Source organism: Meles meles, chromosome 17 (assembly GCF_922984935.1).
Source record: "Meles meles chromosome 17, mMelMel3.1 paternal haplotype, whole genome shotgun sequence".
NCBI classification, from domain to species: Eukaryota; Metazoa; Chordata; class Mammalia; order Carnivora; family Mustelidae; genus Meles; species Meles meles.
Window position 1 is genome coordinate 1,037,102 of NC_060082.1, and position 17,092 is coordinate 1,054,193.

The following is a 17,092-nucleotide window of genomic DNA, read 5'->3' on the forward strand; positions in this document are numbered from 1 at the left end:
CCCTCACCCCACCCCACATCCGCTCTCTCCGCACCAGCCCCCCCCCCACCGCCACCATCCTCCCCAACTGGCCCCCAAATTTCGATCCCGTGCTTCTTCTAGAAGCGTGGCATGGGTCCCCTGAGTGGGGCCATCCCACGGCCAGACCAGGCCTTGGAAGGCAGGCCAGGCTCCGTGACTCAATTCCCCAGGGCCCGCTCTACCTGCCAGCCTGGGCAGAAGAGAGCAGATGCTCGGAGCAGGGCGGGATGGAGGAAGCGTTAGAGGCTGGAGCGGAGACCTGAGGGTAAAGGAAGGAGCGGGCAAGGTGGCTCCTGGGGGCCGAGGGCCACGGATGCCTAGAGTGGAGGCAGGGGGCTGGCCGGGGCTGAAGGGGGACAGCGAGGATGTGTGGCGGAGCAGGCACAGGGTGGGCCGGTCAGCGAGGGGACTGGACGGGGAGGCCCAGGATAGAGGCCCCAGGAGTGGGGCAGGGGTCCCCGGAGGTGAAGGAGGAAGGCTGGGGAAGGGAATTGCCCCCTTCCCTCCTCTGCCATCGTCCCTTGCAGCCCCCAGTGTGGCCTGCAGGGCGGGGGCCGCGGGCTAGAGCGGGTGTCGGGGAAAGAGGTGTGGAGGGCGCTGAGACATCGCTCACTCCAGGGAGCACCAGGAATTGGGGATTTTGAGGGAGGAGAGGCTTAACCCCCACGGCCCCGGCACCCCGGCACCGGGAAGCAGCCAACTCCCCTGGCCTCCTTCCCCCTTCGTGGCTTGCGGTCTCCCTTCCCCGCCTGGCCCCCAGGAAGTGTGAGTGCTGGGGGTGGTGAGGTTAGGAGGGGGGAAGCGGCGTGTGGGGGATGGGCAGGGCACGCACTGGCTCCGAGGGGCTGGGGTGCGGACCCACGGGCTCTGTGGGCGCCAGGGCATCCCTGGGCCCGGGGCTTTGCCTTCCAGGCCCTTCTGGGGACTCCCTCAGCCCCTGACCCTGCCTTCCCGACTGGGCAGTCCAGGTGGCTCCAGCGCCTGGGCTCCAGAGGCCCTGGGAAGAGGAGGAGAGCTGGGGAGCCAGGATTCCTGGGTCCCTGAGGACTTTGGACCGGCTGTCCCACTTCCCCACCCCCCTGGTCCAGCCGCAGGCCCAAGCCCGCTCCTGCGTGCAGACTTAGCTCCAAGAAAACAGGAAGAGAACCTGAGGCTGGAGTTGGGGTGGGGGTGGAAGGCAGAAAGGAGAGAGAAGTGGGGGGGCTAGCCAAAGTGGGGGTGGGGCCGGGGAGCGCCCCAGGCCCCCATCACCTAGGAGGGGATGTCACAGGCGGACTTCAGCCTCCCTCACCCTGAGCGGCTGCACCTGGAGAAGCTTTTTTGGGGGGGGGTCTGCGCCCGTGTCTCAGCCCATATCTGTTTTCCCTGTGCTAATCCCGGTTCCGCCCGCTGCCCCCCACACTAAGCCTCACTCCCCTAATCCCCAGGGTGTGGGGAAGGGGGGCCAGCTTCACTCATCTGCCCCTTGGGGGCCCTATCCCTGTATCAGGGCTCAGGTGCCCCCGGGACACTGCCAGAGGTCAGCACCTGGAAAGACTTCCGGGCTCCTTTTCCCTTCCCGGTCAAGGCCAGGGCTCTCCACCTTTTGTATCTTGGCCGGGGACACACCCCGCAGGTGCCCGAGGGCACTGAGGAGTTGGGGGTTTAGGGGCTCCTACCTTTGTCCCCTTCCTGCCTTTCCTACCCAGAGTCTTCCCCCCACCAAAGATGGGGCAGGCTTGACTCAGGGCCCAGTTTCAAGAGAGCTGCCCACCTGCTTGGCCGGTCTAGCAGGCCTGACAGTGAGGGGAGCCTGGGGGGGTGGCGGGAAAGGGGGAGCGATGGGGCGGGGCCCCCAGTTCTTCCCCCCACCAGGCAAACAAACCAAACAGACCTTGCCTGGTTCCCTGGCACAGCCGCCCCCCCCCACACACACCCATGCCCACAAGGCCTTAGCAAGAGGGGGCATGCCAGGCTGGGTGGGGATGGGCCGCCCTCACGGGGCGTCAGGGGGCTGGCCCTCGGGGATCCAGATGTGGGAAGGGTGCCCAGGGTGGGGTGGGCATCCTGGCACCGGCGCCCCGCCCCTAGGTGATGGGGCTGTGAGTGCCCCTCGGCCTGGTTGGCACCAGCATTATTCGAGGCAGCACCTACGTTGGCCGGGGCGCCAGAGTCCTGGGTCAGGGCTGGGGGAGTTTCCCAGAAGCTAGAGAACCTGCGAGCACCTCCCCTTCCTACGTGTGTCCTCCGCCTCTCCCCTCCTTCGCTGCTCCCTCGTGGCCACGGGCACTGGACTTGGGCCTAAGGGGTTAAACACCCACCCTGGCCCAAGCGCCGGGTGTGAGTTGCACGCTGAAGCGGCCTAAGCCTGTGACCTGACAGCAGGGTCAGCCAATCAGCACCCTGCCACGCCAAGTTGCCGCGGAGACCGGCCCCGGGGTGGGAGCAAGGAGGCGGGCCCAGCGGCAGGAATGGGTGGGGTGAGGAGGGAAGGAGGGAGAGGGCTGGGCGAGCCACGTGCCTGCGGGTGCCCAGCTCCAGGCCAATGGACAGCCAGGACAGCCCCACCCATCCCCCTCGGGAGGGACAGGATCTGCCTGGGCGCAGGAGGGTGCCCACTGCTGCCTCTGCCCACCCGGGTTTTGTTTGTTCCCAGGTCCTGGGGCCATTGGCCACTTGCTCTGTTTGTGAAGTGTGGGCAGACACAGAGGGAGCCGGGGTGGCTCCCAGGGAGAGAACTGGCTTGGGAACTCCAGCTGGGGGCAGAGGGCTTGCTGAAGGCCCCTGGGTGTCGGACGGGAGAGGGAGACACGTGGGTGCTGTTCCCCGAGGGTGCCCTGCAGGAGTCCCGGCGTCCCAGGGAAGGTGACAGGCAGAGACAAGGCAGTTCTTGTGTTCCAAAGGGGAAATCTGTGGCTCCTGAGCCCCCCAGCTCCCCGAAAAAACCCTTTCCCTCCGCGGCGGGGCTGAGCAGCTGCTGGGGTGGCAGGGAAGGCCCTGACCAGGGTCGCTGGGAGCCGCCCTCAGGACCCTGTCAGTCAGCCCTTCCTATTACAGTGGAGGAAACCGGCCCCCTGGGGAAAGGAAGTGACTGATCCAAGGTCATGTAGCTCGAGTAACTTGACTCTTTGGGGGCGATTTGAGGCAAGGAGACCCAGCTGTCCCCAAGCCTTCCAAGGAGAGGCCATTTGTGGAATCTGCCCCGGGCAAGGCCTCATTCCTACCTCCCAAGGCCAGAATGTTTATTGCCCCCCCCCCCACGTGGTCTCATTTACCCGATGTCCCCGCAAGCCTCTGGGTCTGGTGGAATTACCCGTAGAGCAGACTGGGAGCGAGGCTCAGAGACGGGTGTGCGGAAAGTCAAGGAGCTCATCAGCCGCGGGGGCGACTCCAGAGCAGCGGTCTCCGCTGGCTTCCCACCCACCCTCCCGACGTCAGGCCGAAGGGCTGAGCTCTTGGGACCTCCGCTCCCACCGGCTCTGTGTACAGCCCCAGAAACACATGCCCGACAGAAGGGACTGGCCCAAGGTCATTCAGCAAGCTGGCGGCAAACCCGGGATGCAGGCAGCCCTCCTCACTCCCAGGCCAGGCCCACGGGCCGCCCTCCTGCCCCCCTCCCCCCGCCTCGGGGGTGCTGGGGTGCTGCAGCTCCTCCCTTGGAGGGGAGAGCACCTCGGGTAGAAGGTAACCCTCTGGGCCCGGTGCTTTCCAGTCTCCCAAAGGACCGTGGATGGGGAGGGAGAGGTGCGGAGGGAGAGGTGCCGTGGCAGCGGTGGGGAGGGGTGGAACTGGAACTTGGCCTATTGGCAGTGGGGGAGGGGGCGGGGATGATGCTTATCTGTGCGGGGCAGGAAGCACCGGAGCCAGGCCTCGACACCCCAGCAGCGAAGGGTGGCTGCTCCTTGGCCCCCTGGGGGAGGGGAGGATGTGGGGGGAGGGATGCTGGGAGCAGTGTTTCCCTTTTGGCTTGGGGGGGCGATGAAATCTAACTGGGGAGATGAACTTTTAGTGGGTGGGGGAGGGAAGGAGGAGGAGGGTGAAGGTGAAGTGCTGGGAAGCTGCCCGTGAGTTTGCAGGGCCTCCACGGAGCCCGAACCCTTGTGGGGTCACGGGTGGAAGCGCCCGGAGCAGACCTTGGTGCAGAGTGAGTCTCAGCTCTGTCCTTGGCCTCGCTGGTGCCATCAGAGGCTGTCACCCCACTTCCCAGATGACGGAGTCCGAGTCCTTCGTGAAGCCTGGGCCAGGACCCCAGAGCTCCCTCTAAAGGCACGGGGAGTGGGGCAGGCGAAGCAGGCAGGGCGGCCAGAGCAGCCGGGAACAGGCCCGCCGCCGGGGTCTGAAGGCCCTGCTGCCCCGCGGTTGGAAAGTCGCTTCCCCTGTCGGCGCCTTGGGTCCCCTGTCCGTGAGATGACTGCTCCTCAGTCCGGGGAGGCTTCTGGAAGATCCCCTGGGTCTGAAGCCCTTGGGAGACGAGCTGGCAGTCTGCAAGCACAGGAAGTGCAGGCCGAGCGCCCTTCACCTGCCCTGTCCTCCACCCCGCAGGACAAGATGGGGAGCCCCGAGGACGACCTCATCGGGATCCCATTCCCGGACCACAGCAGCGAGCTCCTGAGCTGCCTCAATGAGCAGCGGCAGCTGGGCCACCTGTGCGACCTCACCATCCGGACGCAGGGCCTGGAGTACCGCACCCACCGGGCCGTGCTGGCCGCCTGCAGCCACTACTTCAAGAAGCTCTTCACGGAGGGCGGCGGCGCGGCAGCCGGGGCGGGGGGCGGCAGTGCGGCGGCGGGGACCGCCGGGGCCGGCGTGTGCGAACTGGACTTCGTGGGGCCCGAGGCCCTGGGTGCCCTGCTGGAGTTCGCCTACACGGCCACGCTGACCACCAGCAGCGCCAACATGCCCGCCGTGCTGCAGGCCGCCCGGCTGCTGGAGATCCCGTGCGTCATCGCCGCCTGCATGGAGATCCTGCAGGGCAGTGGGCTGGAGGCCCCCAGCCCCGACGAGGACGACTGCGAGCGGGCCCGCCAGTACCTGGAGGCCTTCGCCACGGCCACGGCCTCCTCGGGAGTTCCCAACGGAGAAGACAGACCGCCCCAGGGGCCCCTCCCGCCCCCGCCCCCGCCCCAGCCCACGCCACGGCCAGTGGCCCGCCGCAGCCGCAAGCCCCGGAAAGCTTTCCTGCAGACCAAGGGGGCCCGGGCAAACCACTTAGTGCCCGAAGCACCCACGGCACCTGCCCATCCCACGACCTACGAGGAGGAGGAGGTGGCGGGGGGCAGAGTGGGCAGCGGGCTGGGGGACAGCTACAGCCCTCCAGCGGGGACCGCTTCACCCCCCGAGGGGCCCCTGACTTACGAGCCCTACGAGGGTGACGAGGAAGAGGAGGAGCTGGTGTACCCTTCTGCCTACGGGATGGCGCAGGGAGGGGGACCCCCGCTGTCCCCAGAGGAGCTGGGCTCAGACGAGGACGCCATTGACCCCGACCTGATGGCCTACCTGAGTTCGCTGCACCAGGACGCTCTGGCCCCGGGGCTGGACGGCCAGGACAAGCTGGTGCGCAAGCGCCGCTCGCAGATGCCCCAGGAGTGCCCGGTGTGCCACAAGATCATCCACGGGGCCGGCAAGCTGCCGCGCCACATGAGGACCCACACGGGGGAGAAGCCGTTTGCCTGCGAGGTCTGCGGCGTCCGCTTCACCCGGTGAGCACTAGGGGCTGGGGACCCAGCAGGGGGGTCCGTCCCCCCCCAGAACGAGGTGGCTGTGGAGGTCCCCAGAGCCCCTGGAGACACCCAGATGGGAGGCGGGTGGGTTTGGCTCAGGACAGCTTTGGGGCTGGAAGCCCCCAGGGTGGTGGCGCTGCCCACGGGGGAGGGGGGGTGTGGGGGGGGTCGGCACGGACCGGGGGGTGGTCCCGGGCCTGACCGGCGCCCCTGCCCGCGCCCGCAGGAACGACAAGCTGAAGATCCACATGCGGAAGCACACGGGGGAGCGCCCCTACTCGTGCCCGCACTGCCCGGCGCGCTTCCTGCACAGCTATGACCTCAAGAACCACATGCACCTGCACACGGGGGACCGGCCCTACGAGTGCCACCTCTGCCACAAGGCTTTCGCCAAGGAGGACCACCTGCAGCGCCACCTCAAGGGCCAGAACTGCCTGGAGGTGCGCACCCGGCGGCGCCGCAAGGACGACGCGCCCCCGCACTACCCGCCCCCCTCTGCCGCCGCCGCCGCCACCGCGGGCCTCGACCTCTCCAATGGCCACTTGGACACTTTCCGCCTCTCTCTGGCTCGGTTCTGGGAGCAGTCAGCCCCGCCCGGGCCCCCGGCCTCCACCCTGGGCCCCCCTGATGAGGAGGAGGAGGAGGGGGCACCCAGGACGCCTCAGGCTGAAGGTACCATGGAGGCCTCTTAAAGAGGCCGGTGGCCCTCCCAGCGGCGCGCGGCCGGGGCGCCCATGCCAAGCAGTGGGGGCACGCGGGATGGACGGGGCTGGGATCCGGGCGCTGGGCCTCCCTGGCTTCAGCAGTCCGCCCCTGTCGCCCCAGAGCCCTCATTCCAGTTCCAAGCTGAGAAGGCTTTGGGGCCAGGGGCTCCCCAGATGGGGGCGAGCTCCTAAGGAGTGATCCCCCATAGTGCGTCTCCGTGTCCGGCTCTGTCTATTGTGAACGGTGGGGCCCTGTCCCCGGCCGCTCCTGGGGCGTAGAAGCAATAACGTATTTCTGATTTGTGGGGTCCCTCTTCGGCTATGCGGGTTTCTAGGGGGTGGGGGGCTTGGGACCAAAGCCTCGCCCCGCCCCCATGCCCCCAGGGGCTTGGCGGAGTCCGGGGGTGAAGGACCGCCCCTCCCTTCCCTTCTGAGACCCCTCCTTCCTGCTTTCTGTTCCCTTTCCCCGCAGAGAATTATGCAAAGGGGGCGGCGGAGGCCGGTGGGGGGGGGGAAGCGAGGTAGAGGCTGGACAGCCTCGGGGACTGGGTCCGCAGGAAGGAGCCCTCCTCGCGCCCCGCCACCGCACCCACCCGCGCACCCCCCCCGCACCCCTCCCCCACCCCACCCCCGCACCCTCTCCCCCCCCCCCCCCCCCCGCGCCAGGCTCGGAGCGCTGAGTCACGGGGTCCTGGAGGAGCTGGGGGCGGGGTGGCCTGAGTGGCTCGCCCGCCCCTGGGGGCAGCGGGAGGGGCCGCCCGGCTCGGCTCGCCGCCCCAGCCCTGCCCTCCCCTCCCGCGTCCCGGGGCAGGGAATGTCTTGTTCCCGCCGCTCCCTCCCCGGGGCCAGAGGGCAGGGCGGGCCGGGTGGCTCCTACCCTCCTCTCCTCCTCCCGCGCAGGTGCGAGCCGGAGCCGCCGCCGGGCCGCCCCTGACTCACGCCGCCCCCGGGCTGGCGCGGCGCGGGCTGCGGGACGGGGTGAGGGGCTGCGGGCTGCGGGCTGCGGAGCGCGCGGGCGGGCGCCCCCTGGTGGCCGTTGCCGCGGGCCGCGGGCGCCGGGGCGGGGGCGCCGGGCGGGGAAGGCGCGGGAGGTGGGGGGGGGGTCCCTTGCCGGCCGGGGCCCCGCTGGGTCGCGGAGAGTGACCCCCGCTGTTCCCTCGGACTGCGTCCGCCCGCGTCTGTACATAGCCTCTTCCGTCGGCCTCGTTGAAATCTAGTCTCCGATTTTTAACTACCCGATTCTGCTGGGGGGGGTATCCGCCCCCTCCCTCGCTGGGTGCTGCCCCCCCCCCCCCCCGTTGCGGCCTGGGCTCTGCCTTGCACTATTTCCCCTCCCTGGCCTGGCGGCCCCTCCCCCTTCCTAAAAGGGGCAGGTTAAGGGGCCCGGTGCTCTCCCTTCCTACCCTGCACCCTCATGCCCATTTGCACAGCTGCCCAGGTACCCCCAGTAGTGAGGGGGTGTCACAGGGAGGGGTAGCGGGACCAGTCCCTGTATCTATTTAAAAAGTGATGATGTAATATATTGGGGTTGGGGGAGGTCGGGTTGCCCTGGGCCTCATCTTAGCATTTCAGGTGATGGGGGAGACCTGGGGCCCAGCCCCAGAGAGTGAGGACAATGTGACCTCCCCCCTCCCCCCTTGCGGCTTCTCCACTCAGTGCCTTAGGGGGGGAGGCAATTCCCCCCCTCCTCTTCCCCTCCTCTTCCCCTGCCCCCTCCTAGGGTGTAAACGACAGGAAGAAATAATAATTTAAGACTCACACGGTGTCTGCCTTTGGTTCCTTCATTTTGGGGGTAGGTGGGAGGGATCAAGGGAGGGAGAGGAGAGACAGAGGGGCCGGGCTTCTGGAGCTGGAGGGGGGCTGCGGTGGGGCAGAGGGTTTGGGAGGCCCTCGGAGGAGGGGCAGAGGCATCCAAGGAGGGGAAGAGGCGGGGTGGGAACCCTGAAAGACTGGGCGTCTGGTAGGAGCCGCTACGGGCGCGTCCTCTGCCGGGGCCCCTTCTCCTCATCCAGGTCACTAGTGCGGAGGGCAAGGGAGTGGCGCAGTCAGGGATGCCGTTCAACAGGTGCACTCCTGCCCTGTCCAGACTTACCAGCCTCTGCTGCTCCCACAGTCCCCACGGGATCTCAGCCTGTGGCTCGAGAGCCCTGGTTTTAGGCCGGTGCTGAGGGACCAGTGGGCAATCCCTTGCCCAAGGTCACATGGCCAGTAAGGACAGAACCAGTAGTGACCTTGGTGGTACACCTACATGGTCAGGGGTCAAGCTTCCCCCATCCCCAGACCCCGCTTTCAAGTTCAGTGAGGCCCCAGGAACCTCTGAAAACAAAGCTTCACATCCTCCCCAGCCCCTGGGCTCACCGTCCCCCCTGCCCGTTCCCACCAGCCCTCGCCCACAGCGGCGATGCGTATGCAGACCTTCCAGATGGAGGCTGCTCGTCTCTCAAAGCTGCTGGCACATGGGATATGGCAGAGGTCCTGCCGGTGCCACCTGCCCCCCGGGGCCGCAGCTATATCTCCCCAGACACCTGCTGCTCCCACCCAGGGGGCCAAGACCAGACCAACTGCTTACGCGGCCCCCACCCTCCTCACTGGGGACCCCCCACCTCTCTAGCCTTCCAATCCTTGACCCCATGGCCACAGAGGTCTCTGCCCCTGCTCCTACTGGAACAACCCCCCAACCTTGGCCACCTCGGGATTTATCCCAGAACTTTCCCTGACCACGACCCATTCTATGTCCCTCCTGCTCTCACACCTCAGGGAGACGGAGACCTTGGACTTCCCCGGGGAGTCAACCCCTTTTCCACCCCAAGGCGAGTCCTGTCACACACTTCCTGAAGACACCCCCGTTCTCTCCCCCGTGTCTTTCCCCTGATCCACCCAAAAAGAGCCTTCAGTCCTCGGGTCCTGTTCCCGAAGAAAGGCATGTCACCCAGCGCCCTGGAGTTCAATCCGGCTGCGCCGCGCGGCGTCTGCACCTTCAAGGCCCCCGAGCCCACTGCTGCCCACACTCCCAGGGCAGGTGTTTTGCCCCCTAGACCCGGTCCTTGCAACCATCCACTCCCGGCCCCTTCCTGGCTCTCTCAGCAGGGCTCCCTGCCCTCTGAGCCTGCAGGGAACGGCAAGGCCAGCGGCCTGGAAGGCACTCACTCCGCTCAGGGGACACCGCTCTCCCGGGGCCACCTGGCCACCTGGCCCGGACCCCGTCCCTCAGGGCCCAGCTCTCCCTCTGCCTGGGTAGCCCCACAAGCGCCCCAGCCTGCTCTGCCGCTGTGCGGGGCGCGGACTCCCGGACTCCCCACTCTTCCCCAACGAGCTTCCTTTTTGACTCCGGCAGTGACGTCCAAGGGACAGGACCGAGCGTCTCGGGCTCTGATACCGAGCTTCCTTCTGGGTCTTCCTACCTACTGGCCTACAGCCCGTTGCGGTCTGCTCTGGTTTGGGCTTGCTCGGGACCATGAGAAATGTCCCCACAGCCACTCCAGTGACCTCTCCACCGCCACGCCCCCCCGTCTCAGCTGCTGGGCTCCCACCCGCTCCAGCCTCCCCCCTTGGTTTGTGCCTGAGCCCCTCAGGGTTCTGTCCCTTCCGCTTCGCCCCTCCTGCCCTGCCCTCACCCCCCTGCCCCCCTGTAATAACTCAAGCCTGGCGCCCCAGGCCCAGACCCCGGGCCTTTCGTCGCGGCCCCTGGGCGGCCGGCTTCTCTGCAGACAGCCCAGAGGTCCCCACGGAGGGCTCCTCTTTCCCAGAGCCTGTCCTTCCGCCTGGCGGGTGGCACCGCCGTCCCAAGCACCTCCGTCCCGAGGCCGCCCTGGCTTCCCCCTGCCTTCTCCGCATGCCTTCTTAGAAGCCCGCTAGGAACGAATGGGGCCATTTCCCGGGATCTTCAGGCGGCCACTAGGGCACTCAGCTCTCTGCCCCTGGACTTCCCAGCCCGGCTCAGCGCCCCTGACTCAAGTGACAGACACGCGCAGCCTCCCAAGCATCTCCCGTTCTCAGGCCCCCGGCTCCTCACCCCCAGGCTCTCCTCTGTCCCTTGCCCGGCGGACACCCAGGTTACCCCCAACCCACCTCTTTCTGCACCTATTCCCTGAAGCCCTCATTAATCCAACCGCACCCCAACCCCGCCGTTCTGTCCCCTGCCTGCCCCGGCCTGCTGCTCTCCTGGGTGGGGACACCTGCCTGCTCTCACTCCCCACCGCTCCATAGGCTCGTTCAGGGCAGGAGCTGGACGGGCCCCCCCCCCCCAACTCCGCCACGAGCCCTTCACCCGTCTCCAGCCCTAGCACAGGGCCGCGCACCCCAGGAGCCCACGGCACACGTGAACAACGGCTCAGGCCTCCCAGGCCCCCGGTCCTGCTTTCTGCTCACCTGACCCCGGAGCTGGACTCTGACGCAAGGGTCCTGCCCAGGGCCTCCTGCAGCTGCCGCCGGAGGAGACGCTCCTGCTCCGGGTCCTTCCTCCGAGCGGCGGCCAGCCAGAGCCGCGGGCCCTCCTCGTCGCTGGAGTCGCTGCGAAAGTCTCCCATCAGGCGGCAGCCCCCACCGCCCCCACGGAGCGGCCGCAGCCGCCGCTTCCCCGGAGACTCACAGCTCCAGGTCCAGGCCCCCCTGCTGGGAGAGGGGCGCTGCGCACGCGGAGCAGGTGTTGTCCAGGAGGCGGAAGCAGGTGGGGCAGAAGAGACCTGCGAGCACCAGGAGGCCGGGAAAGGGTGACTGAGCTAGTCCGCCCCCCCCCGGCCCCCGCCACGGAGCTCCCCTCGCTCCAGCCCTGCGGGGACCATCCTCACAAAGGGACAAGCCAGGGACCAGCCGCAATGCCGCTTGCGAGCCAGTGGTTACCACCCACAGAATTAAGGCAAACACGGGAAAATGAGCTCCCCATGGTTCTCCGTAGACAAGAACATGTAGTCACGAAGGGGGGCGGGGCAAAGCGTGAGTTCCAGAAGTCCACAGAGGAAGGACATAGCCCATTGTCACACACGACGGTGGGGAGTCCCCACAGGGAGAGGTCCACACCGGGGTCTCACCTCGGCAGCCCGGGGTGCTGCAGGACACAAAGTTCTCCGTGTCCTCGGGGTCATGGGGCTGCCCACAGCCCAGGCAATAATCCTGGAGCGGCCAGAAGTGGCTGAGCACAGGGCCCAGACAGGAGCACCTGGGGAGGAGACCCAGACGCTGACGGGCCAGCCCGCTCCACGCCCAACGCCGCCAGCGGGGCAGGCCTCCCCGAAGCCTGACCTCCACCCCCTGCAGCGGCAACCTCTGTGTCCTGCCCGCCTCCTCCCCCCACTGCCCACCGCCCAGAATTCTCATCCCCGTCTCCCTCTTTGCACATGGATCACAGTGAACGGGCACCCTCTTCAGCCAAGCCTCGGGGACTTAAGGAGGACAGGGACCACTGTGACCTCAGGCTCTTTTTCTGTCCCCTCTTGCCCCACTTCTGCAAGGGAGGACAGTGGGCCCACCGCCTGGCCAGCTTCTGGAGGACACTTGCGTGGCCCTGGTCAGCCGCCCGCCGTCTCACTGCTCGGTGCACAGTCGCCGGCAGATTGGTTCGGTGGCTCAGAAGTAGGTTGTAGAGATAGGAGATCCTCTCCTGGTGCAGGGGAGATCAGGGCTGGGATCTGCCTTGATCCCGTCTCATCTACCTGGAATGCCTCCTGCCCCCCATCCCCACTCCCTTCCTTTGCCTTCCGTCCACGTCCGTGAGTCCGTCTAGCTCGGTTCCAATGCCCCTTCCTTTGGGAAGCCCCTGGGCTCCCCTGGGTGGGGCGACCTAGTCTGTCCTCTGGGTGTTCACAGCACTTTCTTTATTCCTGCACAGAAACACTTCTTCTTTGCAATATCTGGTAAAAGCCCGTCTGGCTTTGAGACCGTGAGCTCCGGACGGTCGGCTTCATCCTGGCACGGGGTGCGGAGCTGGTGCGGGGTGGGGAGGGCTCCGCTCAGCGCTCAGGAACTGGGTTTGCGCTCAAGCCTCAACATGCCAGCACGGACCCCGCCATGCTCTTCACCACCCTCTGGGGACGACAAGCTCCTTCTCAGCACCCCCCCAAGAGGCACCCCTGCTCTCAGTATCCCTGGGGCCCGGAGACCCGCTGTCCAGGTCATGTTCGTCGCGGGACTTCAGCCAGAGGAGAGAGGACCGGCGCCATCGAGGGCTCTAAGCTCCCCAAAACCAAGACAGACGGTCGCCGGCTCACAGCGGGCTGCTCACCTGCTCCCGCGCGGGATGGTAGGAGGCGCAGATGGCCCGCCGCAGCCTGCTGACGTAGGTGCCGAACAGCGTGACGAAGAAACTCAGGCCGTACAGGATGCCTGGGGGGCAGCAGGGCCACGAGCCTCCGTCCGCGGGTGTCGCCCCCCCCCCTCACGCCCTCTGCCACGTCTGTTCCCTCCCCGCCCCGTGCCCTCAGGCCGAGGGCGGTACCGATGACGACGTAACCGGTGGCGTCCGGCTCAGAGGGCCTCAGGAGGCAGTGCCGGGACAAGATGCTGATGTTGCTTTGCTGCAAGACGTCGAACGCCGACACCAGGTCCCGGTAAATCCCCCCGGTGTAGCCAGTGCCTTCCACGGTTATGGACGCTAGCACGGGGCCTGGCACAGCGCACTCTGTGAGGGCCGGTGCCGCGGGCGGGTGGTGGGACAGGGCGGCTCGTGGGGACCGCCCCACCCCCCAGCCAGGGGCCTCTGCTGCCCCAGGGCCCGACCAAGCCCCTGGCCCCCAGGAGCCTCTTTGAGAGGCCTCGATGGTCGCTGAGTCTGTCCCCCGTCCCCACGACGGCCCAGAAGCGTTTGCTTTCAAGCATTTGCTAGTGCGCCCGTGTCCAGCGTGTGGCAGGCACGGGACTGAGCGCGTCAGTGATGGTGTTGGGTGTTTTCTAACTTCTTCTGCCGGACTCTGCACGTGGGAGGAGAGTAATTATGTCCCGTGGCCTCCCGCGTGCTCATCACCGCGGCCTGCGGGGCCCTGCACAGACATGGGGCGTCCCGGGACCCTTCAAGCGTCCCGGGGGCTGCGCCCCGCATCCCAGCTCCGAAGAGGAGACTGAAGCTCTGGGGGGTCCGGGAACAGCTGAGTTACCGCCACAGGGGGCATGGCTGGATGGAGGCTTTCTGACTCCGGGTCCTGTGCTTTCAACTACTCCGTATGGTGGACCCAGGGGTCCAGGCGGGGTGGAGGGCTGGCAGGGGCAGGATCGGGGCTGATGAGTGACAGCGACCTAGGGACCTCCAGGCAATCCTCAGGACCCAGGAGGCTGGGGGGACGCCGACCAAGGGGACCGCAGCGGGGGGACCGCAGCGGGAGGCCCGGGCACTCACTGCGGGCCACGATCTCCCCCTGCAACTGGTACCGGGCCAGGTCGAGCACCCAGAAGACGGCGTAGTCCAGGAAGACTAGGGCCAGCACGAGGAGGAGGTGCCGGGCGAGGCTGAGGACCGCCACGGTATAGAACATCTGCTCCCACCCGGACAGGAAGATGGAACCTGCAGGGAGGGCAGTCCGGAGGCCGCTGCCTCTTCTCCCGGTGGCCGCTGCCTCTTCTCCCGGCGGCGTGCGCCCCGTTCCGAGCCAGGGCCTGTTTGCCCATCTGGTGTGGAAGCTGGGACGGTCCCCGGACGAGGGCGGGAGGGGCTCTGAGGCCGGAGGAATCCTCCCTCCTGGGCAGCCCAGCCCCAGCCCCCAGGCTTCCTCCCGGTGTTGGCAGGTTCATACTGCCGGGCTCACCCCGAAGCCCCCTTCCCTCAGCTGGCAGCCACTCCCCACCTACGCTTCCCTCTGCCGGGGTGTCCGGGGCCCCCGGAAGCTTCCTCTGCCCTTCTCTGTCTGGGCATCTGGGTGCCGGGAGGCACCCTCCTTCCCCCTTTGGGACCGAGGGCGCCCCAGAGACAGGGCCGAGCACAGGGCTGGGGTGGAGGGGAGGCCCCGGCATCCCCCTGGGTCTCGGTCTCCAATCTTGGGGGCCCTCACCCGGCTGGATGTAGCGTCTGGCTTCGTGGGCGCTGAGGGGCAGCACCGTGGGCAGCCCCGCCTCCGAGCGGACGGCCTCCATGCGCAGGAACCGGCGGGTGATGTACACGTTGTCATAACTGACCCAGTGCAGGTAGCCGTACCGGTAGAACAGGGCTCTGGCGGGGAAACGGGAGGCCCCTCAGCTCCCCAGCCCGCCCCACTCCCGCAGGGTCCCACGTCCCTCGGCCCCCAGGCTCCAGCCTCCCCGGAGGCCGTGGGGGCGACCGGGCGTCGCGCAGCCCAGGCCCCCAGCCGGGTGCCCCCTCACTGCAGGTAGAGGAGCGAAAGCAGCAGAGGCGTGGTGTAGCCCATCAGGGCCAGGGCCTCTCGGACACGGTGCAGCTTCAGGCTGACGGCCTCGTGGAGGTCCAGGGCCACCTGCGACAGGCTCCGAGAGGCATTGAGGTCCACGGAGAAGTGGTGGGTGGCCGTCACGTTGAACTCGAACTCCCGACGCACCCGGTTAATTAGGTTCCTCACGGCTGGGGCCAGCAGGTGCCGGGGAGCCGGAAGGCAGGAGAGTTAGTGGGGGCAGGGCCTGGGACAGTTCGCAGACCAGCTGGGACCCCCACCCCCCGGCCCCGAGGAGGAGAGGACGAAGCCCCTACGGTCCATGCTGTCACCACCAGGGGCCTGACACCACGGGGCCCCTCTGTGACCGCCCATCTCAGTGCCCTGCCCTGGCTGGGAGGACGGCGGAGGGGGGAGCTGGAAGCCCTGGTCCGCTCCCCGCCGGGGCCCAGTGTTGGCTGAGACGCCTCCTCCAGGCCGGGCCTCCCGCTACCCTGCGTGCCTTCCCAGCACCCTTCCCCCCTCCTGCCTTCTCGCCGGGGACTGGGAGCACTGCCCGCCGGGAGAGGGGGAGTCCCCAGGAGCACCCCCGCAGCAGGGCTGGGAGGGGCCACTCACGGGTGCCGAGGGTCCTGCGCAAGAAGGGCTGGACGTACTTGGGGATGACGCAGAACACCTGCACCACTGGGATCCAGGACCGAGCGTCAGCGGAGCCGAGGCGCGCGGCCCTCCCGCCTCCAGGTCCTCCGGGTCCTCGCTCTGGCTGCTGACCTCCGCACCGGCTGCAGACCGGCTGCCCCAGCGCCCCCAGCGCGGGCCCAGCCCCCCAGGGGACGCCCTGCTCACTGGCCCCGGGCCCCGCGGGCGCTCGCCGGCCCTCACCGCTGGCCAGGCCGCACAGCACGAGCTTGAAGGGCGTGAGCACGTAGCACAAGTGGTAGGCCCAGGGCAGGACGTGCATGCAGCGGTCCTTGGCGCCGTCGAAGACCCGCGCGCACTTGAGGTAGGGGTTGCCCAGCTCGGCGTTGCACACGTCGCCGATGTGCAGCAGCCAGGACCACACGTTGCGCAGAACCCTGGCTGGGGACAGGAACTCCCGGCTGGTCCCCAGGCCCGGAGCTCCACGGCCCCTTGGCTGGGACTCAGGGACCCCGGGGGGGGGGGGGGGCAGCACCCGGCGCGGGACTGCGGTCAGGGGCCTGGCGGCGCCGTATCCGGCGGGGGCCGGTCAGCACCCAGGAGGGGCCCTGGGCCGCGCGACGGGGGCACGGGTGAGGCGGCAGGGGACCTTCGAGCCCGCCCTCCAGAAACCCCAGCCGCGGGACGGTGCTGACCCACGTGCTTCACGCCGTCCATGATGGACCGGAAGAACTTGCGGACCCGGTCAGCTACCTCTTTGGCCTTCTGGGCAATGGCTTTAATCTTGTTCAGAGCACCTGGCAGGGCAGGGGCGGAGGCACTGGGGGGGCGGGTTCTGCTCGCTGCAAGGGGCGGCGGGGGTGGGGAGCGGAGACGGGCCCCCAGGGTGCAGGGAGACGGAGGACGGAGCAGCCGGCCAGGGGGCCCGGGGGAGGGTCCAGCAGCCGCAGGGGACGGAGGGGGGCACAGAGTGTGCGGCCACGGGCCAGGGGCCTTACTGATGAGGGGCTGCTTGGCCTGCTCCAGCACCTGGGCGGTCTGGTTCAAGGCCAGCTCGGCCCCGCAGGCCACGGCCTCGCTGGCTTGGGTGAAGTTGCGCAGTGTGTTGGCGCAGGGTCCCTGCAGCACCAGCCCGAAGGCCGCCACCAGCAGCAGCGTCCGGCCCTGCCCTGGGGGAGACGCTCCGTGGGCCCAGGGCCCCGGCTTCGGCACGGTCTCGCACGGAAGCTTCCCGAAGATTTCCCTCAACCCCCCCACCCCCGTAAGATCCCTCCGCCCCCCTCCGCCCCCCAGCCCGCGCTCACTGGAGAAGGCCTGGGGCAGCAGCAGGAGGACCGTGACCCGGACCTGGCGCGAGAACCCCATGCCCAGGCCGAGGAAGGCAGCCAGAGTGAGGGTGCCCACCAGGCAGCCCCAGGGGCTGTGTCCTTCCACCAGCAGCTGCAGGAGCCCGTAGGCCGTGGCCAGGGACATGCCCAGGCTAAACCCCCCGAAGCTGCGGACCACGGCCCGCGCCGCGCTTGGCTCCTCCGTCCCCAAGGGGAGCACGGGGCCCTTCGTGACTCTGGGCATGACCGCTGAGACCCAATGCCGGCCTGTCTCCCGGAGAGCCCGCCAGGTTCTGTGGCCCTTCCGGGGCCCTGGAATCCCTCGCCACATTCTCAGGTTCCGGAAGCTTGTATTGTGTGTGTCCCGGAGAGCCTGGCCAGCTCCAGGACTGGAG

At 68.2% G+C, this 17,092-nt stretch overlaps 2 protein-coding genes across 4 annotated transcripts in view; one reads left to right on the top strand and one right to left on the bottom strand.

Moving 5' to 3' along the window:
- The window catches only part of ZBTB7B (zinc finger and BTB domain containing 7B), a 14,809-nt gene extending 6,631 nt beyond the window's left edge, over positions 1 to 8,178 (top strand). For all 3 annotated transcript variants that reach the window (XM_045982236.1, XM_045982235.1, XM_045982237.1), the window contains exons 2-3: positions 4,543 to 5,699; positions 5,947 to 8,178. In XM_045982236.1, the coding sequence (XP_045838192.1) occupies positions 4,549 to 5,699; positions 5,947 to 6,412 (1,617 nt within the window). In that variant the 5' untranslated portion in view covers positions 4,543 to 4,548 and the 3' untranslated portion in view covers positions 6,413 to 8,178. The remainder of the gene's footprint in view (positions 1 to 4,542; positions 5,700 to 5,946) is intronic.
- Positions 8,179 to 8,250: 72 nt separating this feature from the next.
- Positions 8,251 to 16,977, bottom strand: DCST2 (DC-STAMP domain containing 2). Its single transcript, XM_045982620.1, has 15 exons — positions 16,674 to 16,977; positions 16,368 to 16,538; positions 16,065 to 16,166; positions 15,613 to 15,810; positions 15,349 to 15,414; positions 14,708 to 14,921; positions 14,398 to 14,555; positions 13,749 to 13,913; positions 12,855 to 13,037; positions 12,642 to 12,742; positions 11,890 to 12,020; positions 11,452 to 11,579; positions 11,013 to 11,106; positions 10,793 to 10,933; positions 8,251 to 8,440 (listed from the first exon to the last, which is right to left on the bottom strand). Exons 1-15 carry the CDS (start codon positions 16,939 to 16,941, stop codon positions 8,395 to 8,397), a joined length of 2,166 nt encoding a protein of 721 aa, XP_045838576.1. The 5' UTR covers positions 16,942 to 16,977; the 3' UTR covers positions 8,251 to 8,394.
- Positions 16,978 to 17,092: the final 115 nt, after the last annotated feature.

Bases quoted from the DNA above. Each gene is read 5' to 3' on its own strand.
- DCST2 (XM_045982620.1), bottom strand. From the start codon at position 16,941: ATGCCCAGAGTCACGAAGGGCCCCGTGCTCCCCTTGGGGACGGAGGAG. The intron at 12,743-12,854 runs GTACCGCCCTCG...GCTGCCCCCCAG, and splicing joins CACCGGTTACGTCGTCATCG to GCATCCTGTACGGCCTGAGT. The intron at 11,107-11,451 runs GTGAGACCCCGG...TGGTGCTCGCAG, and splicing joins CAGCACCCCGGGCTGCCGAG to GTCTCTTCTGCCCCACCTGC.